This window comes from Hyperoodon ampullatus, assembly GCF_949752795.1.
Source record: "Hyperoodon ampullatus genome assembly, chromosome: 4".
NCBI classification, from domain to species: domain Eukaryota; kingdom Metazoa; phylum Chordata; class Mammalia; order Artiodactyla; family Ziphiidae; genus Hyperoodon; species Hyperoodon ampullatus.
In genome coordinates this window covers 8152546-8171419 of record NC_136917.1, presented here as the reverse complement: position 1 = coordinate 8171419, position 18874 = coordinate 8152546, and the positions used below count along the sequence as shown (strand labels likewise).

General features: G+C 38.9%; 1 protein-coding gene across 1 annotated transcript; it reads right to left on the bottom strand.

Annotated features, from left to right (window-relative positions):
* Nucleotides 1-397: 397 nt before the first annotated feature.
* On the bottom strand, nt 398-4800 carry CCNG1 (cyclin G1; the record flags this gene model as incomplete). The annotated part of the gene is made up of 6 exons (XM_079703132.1): nt 398-555; nt 1395-1589; nt 1814-1912; nt 1993-2071; nt 2654-2907; nt 4537-4800. 5 exons carry the CDS (start codon nt 4798-4800, stop codon nt 1398-1400), a joined length of 888 nt encoding a protein of 295 aa, XP_079559258.1. The 3' UTR covers nt 398-555; nt 1395-1397.
* Nucleotides 4801-18874: the final 14074 nt, after the last annotated feature.

Here is an 18874-nt window from a genome sequence, read left to right as displayed (position 1 = left end):
ATAAAATGCCCTCAAATTTAAATGTGATTCCCATGTAGCAATAAAGTCCACATCTCTGGATTATATATTACTTGCATTATGGGTGCCAAGAAACCATTTTCACTGCGTAGAATACTGACCCTTATTATGCCTTAAAAGTGCATTTGTGAAGTGGTGGTTTTGATGTAAACCTCATATTTAAATTTAAAGTTTAAATTTAAATTAAGTAGGTTACCATTTTTAACACCACCTAAATACAATATATTGACCCAATACAGAAAGTTGGATCAATGTTAGAAATGAAGATTCACAGTTTACCTTACCAGGCTTGTCATTAGCATTTCACATTTATGCTGTTAGCTTTGATTTGTATGCTTCACAGGTGAATTCAAATGTGAGTAATTCCACCATAGGGTAATGTTAATTAGGCAGTTTTCCCAAATCTGAGAACACCAATGTTAATCTACTTGTGATGTTTTGAGGCTTCACAGCTTAAATCCGTTATAACATTATGGAATCCACAGCTCAGGATTGTGGAGAAAGGCTTCAGAAGAGTTTTTTGTTGCTGTAAGAATCCTATTTAATAAACAACAAAAAAATCAAGTTATCAGAAGTCTGCCAAACACAAATATTACTTACTACCTTTAAAATATCTAAGATTCATCATCACGTCTTACATAGATGTGTTCTATGTTAATATTTAGTTCTGAGTAGGAAGAAATCACCAACATGAATTAAACTTAGATGGCAAGAATGTGTATCATATATTTGTGAGGAGGCTTTACATCTTCTTATGCATGTAAATACTCTCCAGTGCTCAACTACTAGAGCAATGATACACATACAGTTGAGATGTATTATGATAAACTATACAGTTGAGACATCCTGGCAGTTTCTAGACACTCAATGTAGAGACCACCTGTCACAACTTACTTTTTAAGTACAATACCCAAGTTCATACTGATTTTGCGGATAAGCTAACAGTCTCAAATTAGTTCAATGTATGGTTCAAACTTGTGGTCCTGCCCCCTTACTCAGGCTTGTGTAAATTTAAATGAGCCAAAGCCTAAGTCTACATATAGCAAAATGATGTGAAATTGAAAAAAAAATAGTTTTAGTGCTACTTTTAAAGTTCAGGTTACTAAGGATGCTGCTTTTTAAGCTGAAAATTTAATGAAAGGGCTAACATATATATCAAAGGTTAAGAAAAGTCCTGACTCTTAGGGTGTAGTACCTTGAATGTAGTAAATGCCCTCAAATACTAGCTGACTAGATCAGTGAAGTCATTTTCCCCTCTGCTAGTCCAACTCCATTTTTTTGGAAAATAATGCAGATTTAAATTCTTGAATTGCAGAAGAAAATTATAGCATTAGAAAAGTCTCTCTACATGGAGAAAAACTATGAACCAAATTTACCAATTAAGGAACCATTTCAGGAATTGTTGGAAGGTGGGTTATCCTGTAGTAACTATGCTTCAGTTGCCGTGCAGTACGCCCAGAAACAATCCATTTCAACTTCTGAACATTTGGTTTGGAACACTTGTTTGATGAATATTCAGTTAAACACTTGGATACGAGCTCTTGCCAGAAAGTCAAATCTCTGCCATTGATCTGTGCATAAATTAAAAAAATATATTCCTTAAAATAAAATTCCTACAGTATTTAATTATAGTAATAATTGCAATCTTATTAACGTGTGTTTCCTCGTCAAAAGAATTTGAGGATAAGCTACTTAAGTTTCAAATAAACACAGGACATCTCATTGTACTTTAGGAACAAGTGGTTTAGTTTCTTTTACAGCTGTCAACAGGATTTAGGCTATGACCTGGACATACCTTGGAATGTTTCTGAAGACATTCTACTCCTTCTGTTAACTCTATACACCTCTGTGCCTGGATCTCCAAGGCAATGATAGACAATGCCAACACAGATGGCTAAAAGAGATAAATTTTAAAGTAAATATTGAATATAAAAGTAGGTATATAAATAGGTTTAATCTTTATAAAATATTTACCTTTGCTTTAGAAAATATGATCCTGCAGTAGCATGCCTTAAGTTGAGCTTCTAGTCTTTCAAAATTAAGGCTATTCCTCCTTTAAAAAGAAAATGAAATTAATTTTATATAGATAATTTTACATCAAGTCAAAAGAAATTTTTAGAAAAATAAGTCAATTTTAAAGTGAAGTTTATGCACACTTATAGAAAGTGAATTATTTGAAGTAAAGAATTTCCCTTCCTTCAGAAACATTAACTTCTTAAGGATACCATATATGAATTTTAACTGATCTGGGCCAAAAAAAAAGTATCATGCTACAACTCCCAAGCTTTCTTTTCATTTTAATAAATCTATTTTTGAATCTGAAGTTCCTTTTTCCTCCATACATCTGTGTTAGATGCTTACCTACTAGGTTCTATAAGTTAACTAGTCTATAAATGGAAAACGTAATTAAAAAAAAAAGTTGAAATGTCCATCTTAAGAATTCACAGACTTCAAGAAGCTACTTTTGACTGAAAGTCTTCTCACTTCTGCTGGAGAGTGAAGTGAAACTCAAGGAGCTTAGCTGTCATTTTACTTATTTTGATTGGAATTCTCCCAGGATATTGATTTTATGTAACATCCGGACAACATCATTCTCATTTCCAAATCTGCTTTGTTAAAAACAAAGATCACATACCTTTCATATGGCAAGTTCTCTTGAAGGAGTGAATAATAGAGTTGTAGAAACTGAAAGGCAGTAGTAGCTTTGACTTTCCAACACACCTTCTCCAACACAATCTTTTCCATTCTCATCAAGTCTGAAACCGTGAACCTATACTGGCTTATTCGGATCAAGTCAGTTGCCAATGGGACATTCCTTTCCTCTTCTATTGATTTTACAGCCAAATAGAAGCAGCTCAGTCCAACACACCCAAGGTGCTTGGGCTGTACCTAAAAAGACAGTAAGTCCATGTCTTTACCTTATTTCAGTTAAAAAAACATAAAGGATAATCTAGAACTCAACCTATCACTTCGAAAATGTGTCTTTGAGGTATATTTCTCAGCTGTGAAGGCCTTAACAAGATCCACTGATACCTCAACTGTAGCCTCTTAACCATATGTACCCACTTGGAACCAATTTTTGAGTAAACAGACTAAGTTTCAGTGTAATGTGTGGCTTCAGCACATAACAATTCTTACTTCTTTTGGTTTGTTTAAATCAGTGCAGAATGATAAGCAATAAGCTACTAGGTCAAAGGCTTATATGAGGACTGAAATACCTTACAGCTTACGCACAAAATTTCTTTCCAGAATGTTGTGTTTTTCCAGGCTGTTTTCTTTGTAGTAACACATGTAAAATGTTTTAAAATACTATAGCACATACTGTTTACTCTGCCTGTAAAGCTCTATTCACTACCAATATTTTAAATTTATTCATCATTTTCTGAATGTCTACAAAATTTGTCACAGTCAAAATTCTGTCCACTTTAAGTTCCACTCAATGGAAACTTTATGAAGCCTTTACCAGTATTTGTGCTCTCCTCTTCTTAGAACCCCTTCAGCAATACATTTATGCCTCTTTTGAGGTATAATGTAATCATTTTTCTTATTATTCCTTGTACTATATAATAGTTATCAGTGCAAACATTACTGCCACTAAGATTATAATACACTTAAGGGATATATGTATGTCATCCATCTATGTAACATTTATAGTCAAAGTTAGTGCCTGCACATGGTGTCTGAAGAGTTGTTTAATTAGGCTATTGAAAAAGTTTCTTGAACCATTCAATACACATTGTGTTCCTCCCATACGATGCATTCTGTTAGGTACTGAGGACTAAAAGATGAGCTGCATTTTAACTGTCACGTTACTTCATTATCTACCAATGACCACTGGCACACAGAGAAGTCAGATGTATTTTTAACAATTAAGCTCTGAAAGCTACACAGATGTCCTGCTTATCCAATACAGGGAAATAACTATATATAAATGCTCCTTCAGAAGATACTCTCTCTCTATTATATGCAAACTTAGGCTGGAAATGACAAGCATAAGCACGACTTGGGTAAATTTAAGGCTAAAACAATTAGAACTTTATTCTATATGAATAGAGATCAAGAAATATACTCTATGACCAGATGGTTGACAGCATCAACAGAAAGGAAAAAAAAAAAAAGAAATATAGTCTAATTCTTAACCCACAATCTAGCATTCTGCCTCTAACACATTTCTTAAAATTTAGAAACAACAGCAAATAAATGAAAACACCCAACCTATCAAAAAAGACTTTTAAAAACAACAGCCAACTCTCCTACTGGGAGACTCTGCAATTGATTATTTGATATTAGACTATTTTTCAATGTCAGAAGGTAAGTTGAATAAATGATGCATCACTCTTAATTAAAAGGAAGGATTTCATCAGTGCTGTAGTACACAGAATTACCATAATGTTTTGGCTACTTGCTGAAAACAAAAAAGGTCAAGTTATGAATACCAGCCCAAAGCTAGCAATACCACCTCCAAAACACATTGGACAAAACCACGAAATATTCAGGGTAATGTAGCTTTAGACGTACCTTCATTTTAGACAGGAATCTGTCCAGTAAATTCACAGCTAGAGAAAATGTCTCCGTGTCAAAGCCAAAGAACTGAGTTAGACTAAGGAGATCTTTTACTTCAAAGTCCCTCAGTCTTGCAGTCATTCTAAGGCCATTATCGTGTGCAGATTCAATTAGTCTCAAGCCGCAGACCTTTGGCTGACATCTCAACTCCTGTTCCAACAGGGCATTCAGCTGGTGTAGCAGTTTCTGAGAGTCAGTTGTTGTCAGTACCTCTATCATCTATATATAGAACAAAGCCCAGAAAGGAGTGAAAGAACAGCCCTTCCTGCCTTGTGTTGTGCCAGGTGCATTATAACACAAGTCTCCCCTCTCTCAATGCTATTAGTGAATCTAAGACACTGAAAAATGCCATCTGTTATTCTCCCCCTCCGCAACCAGTTGGTCACATCCTAAATTGTTGAGTTCCTAGAGGGCAGTAGCCATGCCTTTTTAAAGAAAAAAAATGCAAATCTTCATGCCCAAACTTTGAAATTAGATGGTAGCATGTATCCTGCCATTTATTAACAATGTGAACTGTTCAATTAGTAAATTTTTCTTAGTCCTCAATTCCTAATCTGTAAAGTGGGTATAAGATTATTACCTATTTCATAGACACTTGTGTGGAATGAATGAGATCATCTAGGTACACAGGTACTTAGCACATACAGTAGGTGCCTAATAAACACTGGGCAAAATTAATGAGCTTACTTCTAGTCTGTAAAATGAGGCAATATCTGCCTCTTTGAATGGCTGTGAAGATTAACCAAGATGATTCAACTAAAGAGTTTAGCATAGTGCTTGGCACTCACTGCTCAGTAACTGTTAACTTTTATTGATGTTAGGAAAGGAAGCTTAAAGGGAGTTATGGGCGCACGCAGTCAGGGCGGGAGGTTAATCCAGCCTGCAAGAGGAATCTGGGAGTTTCATTAATTTAAGACAATACTGAACATCTACTATATGCCTGCTCCGGGCACGGGCTAAGCCCTGGACACACGGACGGTCCCTCCTCGCAACAACCGAAAGACAGGGAGGCAGAAAGAATCCTTAGGGTTGCGCGACGGAAAGGTGGGCAGATGGAGAACCGCAAACTTCAAGGGTCCAACTCTTTGGCCCCTGGGCTGGGACCGGGCCCATAAGACACTAAGACATCTAAGGAGGTCGCATCTGGCCCCGCCCCTCCATGCTCGTACTAGCCTGAACTTGTTGGTCGGGGAGAGTTAACCGAGGAAAAGGGCTAGAGACCTACCCCTCACCCCGCGCCCACCAACCCTGCTCCCTACCCGCACTCCGAGGTCAACCCCGAAATCCGAGCTCACCTTGATCGCGACTGCAGCTCCTCAGCGGTAATCACCCTCCCCGGGCCTGCTCTCACCTCACCCCAAGATATTAGAACCGAGAGGCCTACGAGGCGAGAGGGCTCGCGGGCAAGACGGGAGAGGCCCGGGGAGGGGGAGCCGTCTTGGGTGGAGGTCTCTGCAGCGCCGCCGAGACGACACTGCCCTCCTCGGGGTCTGCTCGGAGCCGAAGGGGCCGCGCCTGGCCTCCTGAGTAATATATTGGAGGGCGGGGTTTTCTCGCTGCGGTGGGAGGGGCACATGGGAGGCATTTTCGCCGCTGATTGGTGTAAGTCTTATGATGGATGGCTCCTGCTGTCCAAAGAGGGCTGGTCCGTAGAGGGAAGAAGTCCGGCCAATCAGCACACGCTTTTCACTATCCCGGAGTTGAATTCTCCGCCCCTTGAGACCACGCCCCCTGCCTCTAGTTGTCTCTCATTGGAGGATTTCCCCAAGGGTCTTCAATGAAGAGGAGGGGGAGTTGAACGCTGCGCACACCAACCCAGGCCCGGTAAGGCCTCTGCTGGCGGGCGGATTGGCCAGAATATCGTTCCAGAATGTACTGGTAGTTTTCGTGCCGTTCGGTTTAGTAGAGTGCTTCTGCTCTCTCTAAAAATACAGTGTCTGATTCCACACACACACACACAAAAAGGCCTGAGTTTTCACTGCAGTTGGAGAGGTGGTGGATTTTCTATGGTGTGGTTTATTAAATTTCCAGAAGTTTCTCCGTGTGAGCTTTGGAAATCACTTGTTCCTTGCCTTGTTTTGCTTTTTTGTATAATTTATCAAAGGGTGGAGTTGGGCTACGTACACTCTTGGTCTCCTATCACTTTCCTGAATTTGATTTTTGAACAAATCAGAAATAGAAAAGTTGGTAGTTCTTCATCGGCTTAAAATAAAAGGTGTGGTTGACTCAAGAGGAATAAGTAGACAGAAATAATTGTAGTGCTTATGAATCTGAGTTCACAGATACGTGTGTGAAGCAACATTAGTCTTTTTACTTGCTGTCCGTGAACTTAATCTCTGATTGTGAACCTTTGCCTGGTAAGTGGAAAAATAGTTAGCTTGAAGCCTTCCTGGACTCACTTCTTCCTTCTTTCTTTCCCTATTGTCACAAATGGGAAGGGTCTACATTAAAAGGGCCTGAGGATTGGTGAACAAGGAATTGGTCATCAGTTCTGGTGGACTGTACTTTGATGTCTCTGTTCTCATGGTCTCTTCCTGGTTAGTGGCTACCTGGGCTTTGAAAAAATTAAAATCTGAAAGATTTGCCGGCATGTTTGCTGTTTGCCCTGCCGGGTGCTTCCCTGAGGCAATGACACAGAACCAAGCCCTGAAATGGGGGAAGAGCTGTGGAGAGAAAGGGGAAGGGAAAACCTGAGAGAGAAAGTTAATGCCCTAAAATATTACGTTAGCTACACCACTAGGTCAGTTTGTGAAACCTCTGTGTTTCAAATGGGGAAGAGGCCTTGGTCATCCTTGAAAAAGAACTCACGTAATGAATATAAATGGGCAATTAAAAACATTTAAAAAGTTCTTTTTACAATAATGTGTGAGTTTACAAATGTACGTGTTTCTCCTTTAGTAACAAAGGGACAAAATTAGTAGCAAAATTAGGAATATAGGTATGTACACATGCACTCTTTCACTATTTGTTGAACATGTATTATGTGCCAGTGGAGGACAGGATATACTGGTTCCTGTCCTTGTGGGTCGTGTAGTTTTGTGGACAATGTAAACTGATTTATTTTCAAGTCACAGGCTACTAACTAGGTACATGACTTTTAGCAAGTTTTTAATCGCATTGAGTTTCCATTTTCTTTTATTAAAAAATAGGAAGTAAAAATACCTATTCACAGGGTTATTGAGAGGATTAAATAATGCAAAGTACCTAAAGAGGTAGGCATTGTGCCCAGAGCACAGTAAGTACTTGATAAACGGTAGCCTTTATTATTAAATTACTAACATTTCTTTTGAAATGTCTTGCTTAACATACATTTAATTCTGTTTTATCTATTGTCAGAGTTAGTCTTCTAGAATGGGAGTATTGGAGTTGTTAACACTAATGAAAGTATCTAAATTGTGTGTATTAATTTTTTTTTAAGATTTATTTATTTATTTTTGACTGCGTTGGGTCTTAGTTGCGGCATGTGGGATCTTCGTTGGGGCATGCGGGATTTTTCATTGCGGTGCATGGGCTTTTAGTTGTGGCGCCCAGGCTTCTCTCTAGTTGTGGTGTGTGGGTTTTCTCTCTCTAGTTGAGGCGTGCGAGCTCAGTAGTTGTGGCACGCAGGCTTAGTTGCCCCATGGCATGTGGGATCTTAGTTCCCTGACCAGGGATCGAACCCACGTCACCTGCATTGTAAGGTGGATTCTTTACCACTGGACCACCAGGGAAGTCCCATGTGTATTAATTTCTATGCCTTTTTTATACTTAAAATGTTCACATGCAGCTTTAGGTAATATATCATTGTTTATGTAATAAAAATGTTTTCTCTTACGTTAGGATCTTACTACTTTTTATTAAAATCTGAAATTACCTGCATGAAAAAAATTGTTTCTATAGCACTGAAGAAACATTGATTCAATACAAATCAGATCAAATGGACATTTTTTACCTCTTCTCCTTCCCCTCACCTCCACTGTCATTTTTATTCCATAATATTAGCATACAGACTATCATTTAAATAATTTTAAAGTCCTAATTAGCAAAATGTGCAAATGTAAGACTCAATTATGTACTATTGTAAAAGAAAAAAAAATGAGCCTTTTGTTAATTGTGATTTATTTTTAAAGGCTTACAGATTTAGTAATGAGCCTATCAGGAATCTTTCAAAGGACTGACTTCCAGGGTATTTTCTAGGCTCAGTGATATATTCAGCTGCCATCTTCAGACTTTCTTCTTAATCAGCAGTTAAGTGCAGCAAGTACTGAAGCTCAGAATAATGGCCTCAAGGCTGGGCAAGAATCCAAGGCAGTTAACAGGAGGATTTAATCATATTCTCTACACTGCAGATTATAGAAGTGCCTTGAGCAGCAAAAATTATAACAAGCAGGTATAACAGTGGTGGCTTGTCAAATGCTGCCCTGACCAGGGAAATTCCTCATTGGTTCTGTTTCCATCCTAGAGACTGGAGGAGTCTTTGCACCTCACCCTCTGTTGAGGCTCCCTGACAAATGTCCAGAACTTTTTAATGTGGGCTTGTCCAACTGTGATGAGGGCTGAAAAAGTGAGGATCCAAAAGATCTCAGCTGTCTCTTCCGCTCTACTTCCTGACCCTTCCTGGAACTAATTATGCCCCCCTCCACCTCTCCAACTATTCTCTAGTGCATCTGCTCTGTTTTAGAAGAGAACATGCTTGGCTGTGGCTTTTTGGAGTCTTCATTAGCCCCTGGGATTGCAGAGAAATTGTGTATAGTTTGGGTGGTGATGGGGAGTCAGGGAAAAGGATACATAGAAAACAGATTAGTAATGTCAGGTATATCTTGCCCTTCAGAGATTCTAGCTATTTCTGATAAAGTAACCCTTTCCAATTAATTGAGGGGTTATTATATTCAGTGGAAAAATAAACTTTGTCAAGTAACCACTGCTATATAAAGGCACTGGGAGACATTAGACGCAGATCTCCCACTTGCTAGCATTTAGTCTAATGATCATAGGCTCTGTTGAGTACAGGGCTCAAAGCCAAGATCAGCCAATAACGAAAAGAGTTTGCATTTGTTATGTATTTCCCAAGTGCCAGGCTGTGTGCTGAACTTAAACACACATGATCTAATGTAGTCCTCTAACAACTCTGATATTATTATTATCTTCAGAAATGAGGAATATCTTGTATATCTCCTGTTTAGCAAATACTTTTTACTGTTTACTAAATATTCTTAACACATAGCTTGAATTTGGATCTTACAGCGTTTAAAAACAAGTTTTTATTTTGGAACCTTTTAAACTCATTACCCAACTTCAATAATCATCAACATTTTGCCCATGTTGCCTATTTACTTTCTGTTTGTCTCATCATTCAACGAATATTTATTGAGAACTTTCTAGGTGCCAAACCATTGTGTTCTGTAGTCCCAGATTGAAAATGTTACAATTTTGGGCCATAGGGTGTGTTGGCTGTTGTGTTTTGTGAAGATAGGGGTTGGAAGGATCATGCTCCTGGGTCATTCTCTAGGTGCATCTCTTTCTAGTCTGAAGCCCACGCTGAAGGTGTCTCTGAGGTCTGCTGCTTTGGTAGGAGAAGTAGGGAATGGAGAGGGATAATAGTTCCCTTCCTTATTTAGGTCTCTGCGTGTACTGCTAACCTTCCTCACAAAAGTGCATGCAGACACCCCGCCCCACCCCCCATACCCTTTTACAAAAGATTTTGACAGAGTTGAGTTTTGGGAAATGAAGTACTTTCTAATCTAGCTTTTTTGTCCCTTAGGGATCTCATAGGTCTGAACTTTTGTTCTCTAGGTCAGCCTTCCTTGCTTGAGGTCACCACTTTTCTCATTTCTTTAGCCTTTTAACTCGTGATCTGAGTTTTGATGCAGCCAAGTGAAGAGGTTGGTGCAAAGGGCATTGCAGACAAAAGCAACAGTATGTGCAAAGGTATGGAGGAAAGAGAGACTAAGTTGATTTCTGTAAATGAAATATAGATGACTCTGGCTAAAGCATGGAGGGTGTTGGAGGTGGGGGAGTCTAGCAGTGAGGTGGGGAAAGAAGCAGTTGCTTATCCTGAAGGACCAGGTATACCATATATACCATTATTGGAATTTTGGACTTTATAGGCTTTGGGGAACCAACCTTGGAATTTAAAGGGAATGTCACAACTGGATTTGTGATTTAGAATGACCATTTGGGGGCTTCCCTGGTGGCGCAGTGGTTGAGAGTCCGCCTGCTGATGCAGGGGACACGGGTTCGTGCCCCGGTCCGGGAAGATCCCACATGCCGCAGAGTGGCTGGGCCCGTGAGCCATGGATGCTGAGCCTGCGCGTCCGGAGCCTGTGCTCCGCAACGGGAGAGGCCACAACAGTGAGAGGCCCGCGTACCGCAAAAAAAAAAAAAAAAAAAAAAAAGAATGACCATTTGGCATCAGTGCGAAGAGAGGAAAGAGGGGACCAAGAGTGGAGTCAGAAGAGCAGTTTAAGAGGCCACTGCCTGAACCTAGGAAAAAATGAGAAGATTGAACTGAGGGAGTGAGAGTGGGAATGGGAAGGAGATGGATTCAAGGGACCTTAGGAGGTTGAGCTGATGGATTATGGTGATTGACTAGATTTGATTGGTTAGGGGATCAGATTGAAAGGCAGAGTCAAGAATACTGTTCAAATTTCTGGTTCAGGCAAAAAGTTGAATGGAGAGTCTATTTATGTGCTAAGTTCAGGGAATACAGGAAAAAGACCAAGTTTGTAGGGGAAGACGTTGACCTAGAGATGCCTGAGGGAACTCCAGGTGGAGATGTCCAAAGGCATCCAGAGAAACATTTGGTGCTACTGATAACTTTGGGACTCATCAGAATATGGGAGGTGATTGAGTCATGGAAAGAGATCAGTCAGGGACAATTGAAGGTGGTAAGAGAAGCCTGAGGAGAGAGTGTAGGGAACAGGAGTCTCTGAAGGGATCTAGAAGGAGAAGGCATGTTACAGGAGTCAAGAGAAAGTGTTTCAAGGAGAGAGTGAGCACCAGTGTCTGGAGGATATAACGAAGTATGGACAACAGAGAAAGAAAATGAAATCAATGAATGTGTGACCCAGTCTTGCAAGGGGCGGGACTGTGAGGGATAGAGACCCTGGACAGAGAGTGGACATGGCGTTGAGAGAGAGATTTTGCTTTTCAAAGATGAGCTAGACTTGTGCATGTTTAAGTAGTGACCAGAAAGAGCCAGCAGAGAAAAAGAAAGATCTGACTGCTAGAACAATCTAAGTTCTCAGATGACACTAGTCAATTTGCATTCCGTCAGCTGTATTGTTATAGAAGCTTCTATATAGTCAAATACTCACAGACTACAATGGAGGTGAACAACACAAAGGGGCAGAAATTATATGTGTTTAGCATGCCTAAAATTCTCTAAATAGATGTTAAGAAATAGCACTACATGCTTTATAAATGTTTATGTTTTCTATAGCTATTTTATATTCAGCATTTCCAGTTTCAGATTATCCGAAGCCCTCCTCTTGAGTTAAAATATTCTGGCTTGCCAGGTTTAGGAGCTTTATATCAGTGTTGAAGTAAGAGTAATAAATAAAAACATGCATTTTATGTACCCATATGTAGTTAAAATATGATAGAACAAGGCATCCATCCAAGCCTTAAATATCTAGCTTTTGTTGGAAGTCAGCCATACATAGATTGAGCTCAAATAGAATAAAAACTTTAGGCACATTATGGAGGTTTCTATTTTTAATGGAAATATACATATATTTACATCATACAACCATAAATGTGTGTGAGCATGGAAATATGTGGATGTGATAAGTAATACTGCCAAATAGCATTGATGTAGATTTTTCTATAACACATTTCCTGTCAATCCTGGCCTTGTAGAAGAATTTTTAATAACTAAAAGCAGTGGTTTGGTTGAGACATGAAAGGACAGACTACAGTCTGGGTCTCATTTTCCCCAGTTACTATCTCCCACCCTCAATATTTTCATATTTTAATTGGGAAAATAATAACAGTACTACATCAGAGGTTTAATTAATTGAACTAATACTCAGAAATAGCATATGTAAGGACTTAAGAAATGTTAGATATTATTATCTGCAGAAATAAGTAACCTTCTGTGAGATAAATAAATTGCAACCCATGATACTGCTGACATCAATTACTAAGTATATTTAAACAAAGCAATGTTATCAAGGTCTTTGCTCTTTTTTACTTACAATAATAAGTTAGTCCTCCAGTTGTTTTCACTTTAAAGTGGGAATTCATCTCCTACTATGCCAGATATAAGACCTCATAAACTGGGAGGAGTTGCTAGTACAAATCAACTAACAAACATAAACCAATGTTTTAGGTTTTCCTTAATCTTTCTTCTGTGAAGCATTTTCCTTAAGCGGACTCTCCTTTACGTATGAAAGTGTATGATGATTCCCATCCAGATAAAAATCTTCTATTTTTAGTAAACTTCATAGTTTACCAAGGATTTTCACATATATTTTCTCAAACTCCCTAAAATCCTTGCCAGATTTTCAGGGCAGAGATTGTGTGTTAGTTTGCTAGGGCTGCCATCACAAAATACCACAGACTGGCTGCCTTAAACAACAGAAATTTGTTTTCTCACAGTCTGGAGTCTGAAGTCCAGGATCGATGAGATGGTAGGTGAGGGTTCTCCTAAGACCTTGCCTTGGCTTGCATGTGGCCACCTCCTCGCTGCGTCCTCACGTGGACTTTTCTGTGTATCTGCATCTTCCTGGTGTCTCTTCCTCTTCTTATAAGGACAATAGTCATATCGGCTTAGGGACCCACCTTTGTGGCTTCATTTAACTTTAATTATCCCTTTACAGGCCCTATTTCCAAATATAGTCGTACATGAATTTGGGGGGACACAATTCAGTCCTTAACAGATTGTGATCCATATTTTCTTGGGGAGAACAGAAAGCCCAGAGAGGCTAAATGATTTTATTCAGGGTCACTTGGCAGGACTTTTCATCCTCCTATTTTTCCCCATTGAACATCCCACATTCCCTTCTGGAATTACTTCTTCAGAAATGCTTTTTTTTTGATGGCATATGTTTATGAAAATGATTTTAAGTTCATGGACTAAAGAATGCTATTTTATCCTGAATATCACAGTTTCATTGCTTGATTGTACTTTCCTCTATTCAACTAAACTCTGTCTTAGACTTCACTATTGTTAATTTTTAGATGGTCATTTCACAATAACTTTTGGACTATCTTGAGAAATTAAGGGCTAGCTTATTCAAATACTCCCTAATGCACAAACCCCTTAACAATAAGAACCTGAAAAAGGAAAGAGCCTATTATGAAATTGCTTGTGAGGAATGTGATGTTAAGAACCTCTCTTGGGCTGTGAATTAATTATTATTGTGGTTCCAAGTTTTCATTTTTTTAAAACAGGGGAATGAATAGGGACATCTTGTCAGTACTGATACAAATGAAATGTCCTCTGTGGAACACAGAGTCTCAGTTCTTCTGGCCTCTCCCACCCACAGTCCATCATCCCACAAGGCTCAAAAAATTTGTATAATGTTGAGTAACAGAATTTGGTAATATTTGAGGACTCAAAACATCTTTCTAATCAGACATTTTATTACACTTACACATTTACTCTTGATTCATTATATATTGAAAAAAGAAAAGATATTTCATACAGACTTATCTCTGATTCATTGCACATTTCAAGCAAAAGGTGTTTTCATAGCCAATATGACTATAATCCCCTTTCTTCCAAGGAGAGGTCATCATACCAATACTCTACAGAAAGATATCCACACAAAAGGCACACCTGCTACCCTTTTCCTACCTCCAATTTGAGATCATTACTAAAAGGAATTTAATGAATCTATGGACATAAGTGTTTGTTTTTGAATATATAATTCCTTCTCACATGTATGTACCTTCCATAAGTGACCATATGTATCATTTCTTCCCTCAAAGTGATTTTTAAAACTTTTTGAATATTTTTATCAAGATTTTAATTCACATACAATACATTTCACCCAAAGTGTACAATTCAATGGGTTTTATTATATTCATAGAGTTGTGCAAACATCACCACAATCTAAGTTTAGAACATTTCACCCCCAAAGAAACACCATATTCATTAGCAGTCATTCTTCATTCTCTTCTCTCAATTCCCCAGGTCTAGGCCATCAATAATTTACTTTCTGTCTCTATATATTTGCCTATTCTGGACATTTCATATAAATGGAATCTTAGAATATGTGGTCCTTTGCAATTGGCTTCTTTCGCTTAGCATAATGTTTTCTAGGTTCTTCCATGTTGTGGCATGTATCAACATTTCATTCCTTTTAAATAATATTCCATTGTATGAATATACCAAATTTTGTATATCTTTTCTACAGTTTATGGGCGTTTGGATTTGTCTTAGTCAGCTCAGGCTGCTATAACAAAATACCATAGACTGGATGGCTTAAACAATGGATATTTATTTCTCATAGTTCTGGAGCCTGAGAAATCCGAGATTAAGGTGCTGGCAGACTTGGTTCCTGGTGAGGACCCTCTTCCTGGTGTGCATATAGCTACCTTCTGGCTGTATCCTCAATGGTGGGGTGGCAGGGGAAGGAGAGAGAGAACTCTCTAATCCCATTAAGTGGGCCCCACTCTCATGGCATCATGCAAACCTGATTACCTCCCAGAGACTCCCACCTCCAAATCCCATCACATTGAGCGTTAGGGCTTCAGCATACGAATTTTAAGGGGACACATAACAGGGTTGTTTCTATTTTTTGGCAATTATGAATAATGCTGCATTCATGCATATGTTTTTGTATGGACATATACTTTCATTTCTGTTGGGTATTTACCTAGCAGTGGAATTGATGGTCATATGGTAGCTCTATATTTAACATTCTGAGTAACTGCCAAACTATTTTCTAAAGTAGCTGCACCACTGTACATTCCCACCAGCAATAGGTAAGCGTTCCAATTTCTCCATATCCTTGTCAACATTATCTGTTGTTTTGTTGATTGCCATCCTAGTAAGTATTTCATAGTTTTGGTTTGCTTTTACCTATTAACTAACAATGTTGAGCATCTTTTCATTTGCTTATTGGTCATTTTAATGTCTTCTTTGGAAAAATGTTCAAAGCCTTTGCCCAATTTTTTTTATTGTGGTAGTATATACGTAAGATAAAATTTACATTTTAACCATTTTTAAATGTACAGTTCAGTGGCATTAAGTACATTTACATTGTTGTGCAACCATCACCACTATCCAGCTCCAGAACTTTTTCATCTTCCCAAACTGAAACTCTGTACCCAGCAATAACTCCCCGTACCCTCTTCCCCAGCTCCTGGCAACCGCTATACTACTTTTTGGCTATGAATATGACTATTCTAAGTGTTTCATGTAAATGGAACCATACAGTGTTTGTCTTTTTGTGACTGGCTTCTTTAGCTTAGCATAATGTCCTCAAGGATCATTTATGTTGTAGCATGTGTCAGAATTTCTTTCCTTTGGGATTCCCTGATGGCGCAGTGGTTGAGAGTCCACCTGCCGATGCAGGGGACATGGGTTCGTGCCCCGGTCCGGGAAGATCCCACATGCCGGGGAGCGGCTGGGCCCGTGAGCCATGGCTGCTGAGCTTGCGTGTCCGGAGCCTGTGCTCTGCAATGGGAGAGGCCACAACAGTGAGAGGCCCGCATACCACAAAAAAAAAAAAAAAAAAAAAAAAAGAATTTCTTTCCTTTATAAGAGTAAGTAGTAGTCCTTTGTATGTATATACCATATTTCTTTATCCATTTATATGTCAGTAGATATTTGGGTTGTTTCCATCTTTTGGCTTTTATGAATAGTGCTGCTATGAACGTTGGTGTATAAATATTTCTTTGAGACTCTGCTTTCAAGTCTTTTTGTGTTATATTGAAGTGGGATTGTTGGTAATTCGACTTTTAATTTTTTGAAGAATTGCCATACTGTTTTGTGTAATGGTTGCACTATTTTACGTTCTTACCAATAGCACACAATAGTTCTAATTTCTCCACATCCTTGCCAATACTTGCTATTTTCTTTTCTTTTGTCTTTTTTTTCTTTTAATAAGAGCCATTCTAATGGGTAAGAAGTGGTATTTCTGTGGTCTTGACTTGCATTTCCCTAATGATTAGTGATGTTAAGCATCTTCTCATGTTCTTTTTATTCTTTTTTTAATTCAACTGTTGTTTATTAGGTGTCTTCCAAGACCTAGGTCTGGGCATACAGAAACAAAGTACATCCATAATCCTGGACCTCAAGAAGCTCTTCTTAGTAGAGTATAATCTAGTGCTTAAGACCTCTTTGGATTTATGATAGCTCTAGCTGTGTGACCTTGGGAACATTATTAACTTGTCTGAGAATCTATTCCATCTTCTGTGTAAAAGCACTAACACCCATTTCACAGGGATGTTGTGCCTTTTCATGTTGTTATTGACCATTTATATATCTTCTTTGGAGAAATGTCAAGTCCTTTGTCCATTTTTTAATCAGGTTTTTTTTTGTTGTCGTTGAGTTGTAGGTGTTTTTAATATATTATGGATATTAACCCCTTATCATATATATGATTTGCAAATATTTTCTCCCTTTCTGTGGGTTGCCTTTTCACTCTGATGATAGTGAGCTTTGATGCACAATAGTTTCTCATTTTGATGCAGTCCAATTTTTTATTTTGTTGCCCACGCTTTTGGTTTCATATCCAAGAAGTTATTGCTAAATATAATGTCATGAAACTTTCCCCTTGTATTTTCTTTTAGGAGTTTTATAGTTTTAGCCTACTCGACATAAGCAGTAAAAAAAAATCTTGCCTTAGATGCAGTATCTCTCTTCTTCCTTTTTCTCTTCATGTTGTAATCCCGCATGGTTTTTATAAATTTATTTATTTATTTACTTATGGCTGCGTTGGGTCCTCACTGCTGCGCGTGGGCTCTCTCCAGCTGTGGCAAGTGGGAGCCACTCTTCCCTGTGGTGTGCGGGCCCCTCACTGCGGTGGCCTCTCTTGCTGCGGAGCAGGGGTTCTAGGCGTGCGGGCTTCAGCAGTTGTGGCACGCGGGCTCACTAGTTGTGGCTCGTGGGCTCTAGAGTGCAGGCTCAGTAGTTGTGGCGCACGGGCCCAGTTACTCCACAGCATGTGGGATCCTCCCAGACCAGGGATCTAACCCGTGTCCCCTGCATTGGCAGGCGGACTCCCAACCACCGTACCACCAGGGAAGTCCCCCTCACGGTTTTTATATCTACTACAAAATGGCTAGCTACTCTGAAAAGTTAACCTGTACCTATATTAATGTGTTACTCCTGTTGGTTATCTATGGGTACATAAAAACCTCTCAAAGCTAAGTGATGTAAAATAATAATGTCATTTACTTACTAACAAATCTACACTCAGCTAGCATTGGCTAGAGTGGGTTGGAGTCTGGTGGCTGGAATTCTCTGAAGGGTCACTCACTCACTCACTCAGACGTGTGTCCTTAATGCTCTCTGAGACTTCAGCTTTGGCTGTGGTCAGAATGCTTACATGTGACCTTTTCATGTGGCCGCTGGGCTTCCTCATAGCACGGAGACAGGGTTCCAAGGCTGATCACTTAGAGACAGAGACAGAGAGAGACAAGAGCAGGCAGAAAGCATATTGTCTTGTCTGAGCTAGTTTTAGAAGTCGTGCTTCTTTCCTTCCGCTCTTCTATATTGGTCAGGTAGCCTAGCCCAATTCAAGGACAGGGAAAATAGGTTCCACTTCTTGTTGGAGAGCTGCCAGGTTCCGGAAGAGCATGTAAAACTGGAAATATGGCTGTGGCTATTTTTGAAAAATATAATCTCTGCACCTCTCAATGGTAATACACAAATTTAAAAAAGGCAAGATCAAAATCTAAAGAAATGATTGTCAAAATGGGAATTTCAGGCAATAAAGCGCACCTCTGGCAGAGATATTTAGGCAGCTCTTTCAATAACATTAGGTAGGCAATCACATATTCTTCAGTTCTGAAAGGGAACCATGAACTTTTCTAAGGCTTAAATGAGCCAAGCTTTCCATGCAAAGTCTTGCAAAGTAGAATTTATTTTTGCAAACTCACTAATCTCAGGATTTGAAGGAAATGTTCTAATAAGTTTTTTTAATCATTCTACTTAAACTTGTACAGAAATATGTTGCCATCCGAAATGGTCAGGGTGTTATCAGTGTGGGTTCTTTTTTAAAACTCCGAAACCACCTAATTATAAAATTAGTAAAGTTTAGGCAGTATGAAAGATGAATGTTGAACAAAGTAATATGTCAGGGAAGGTCAAAAAAAGACATTGGATTTGAAGGCCATTTAGAATTCTATGGAGAAA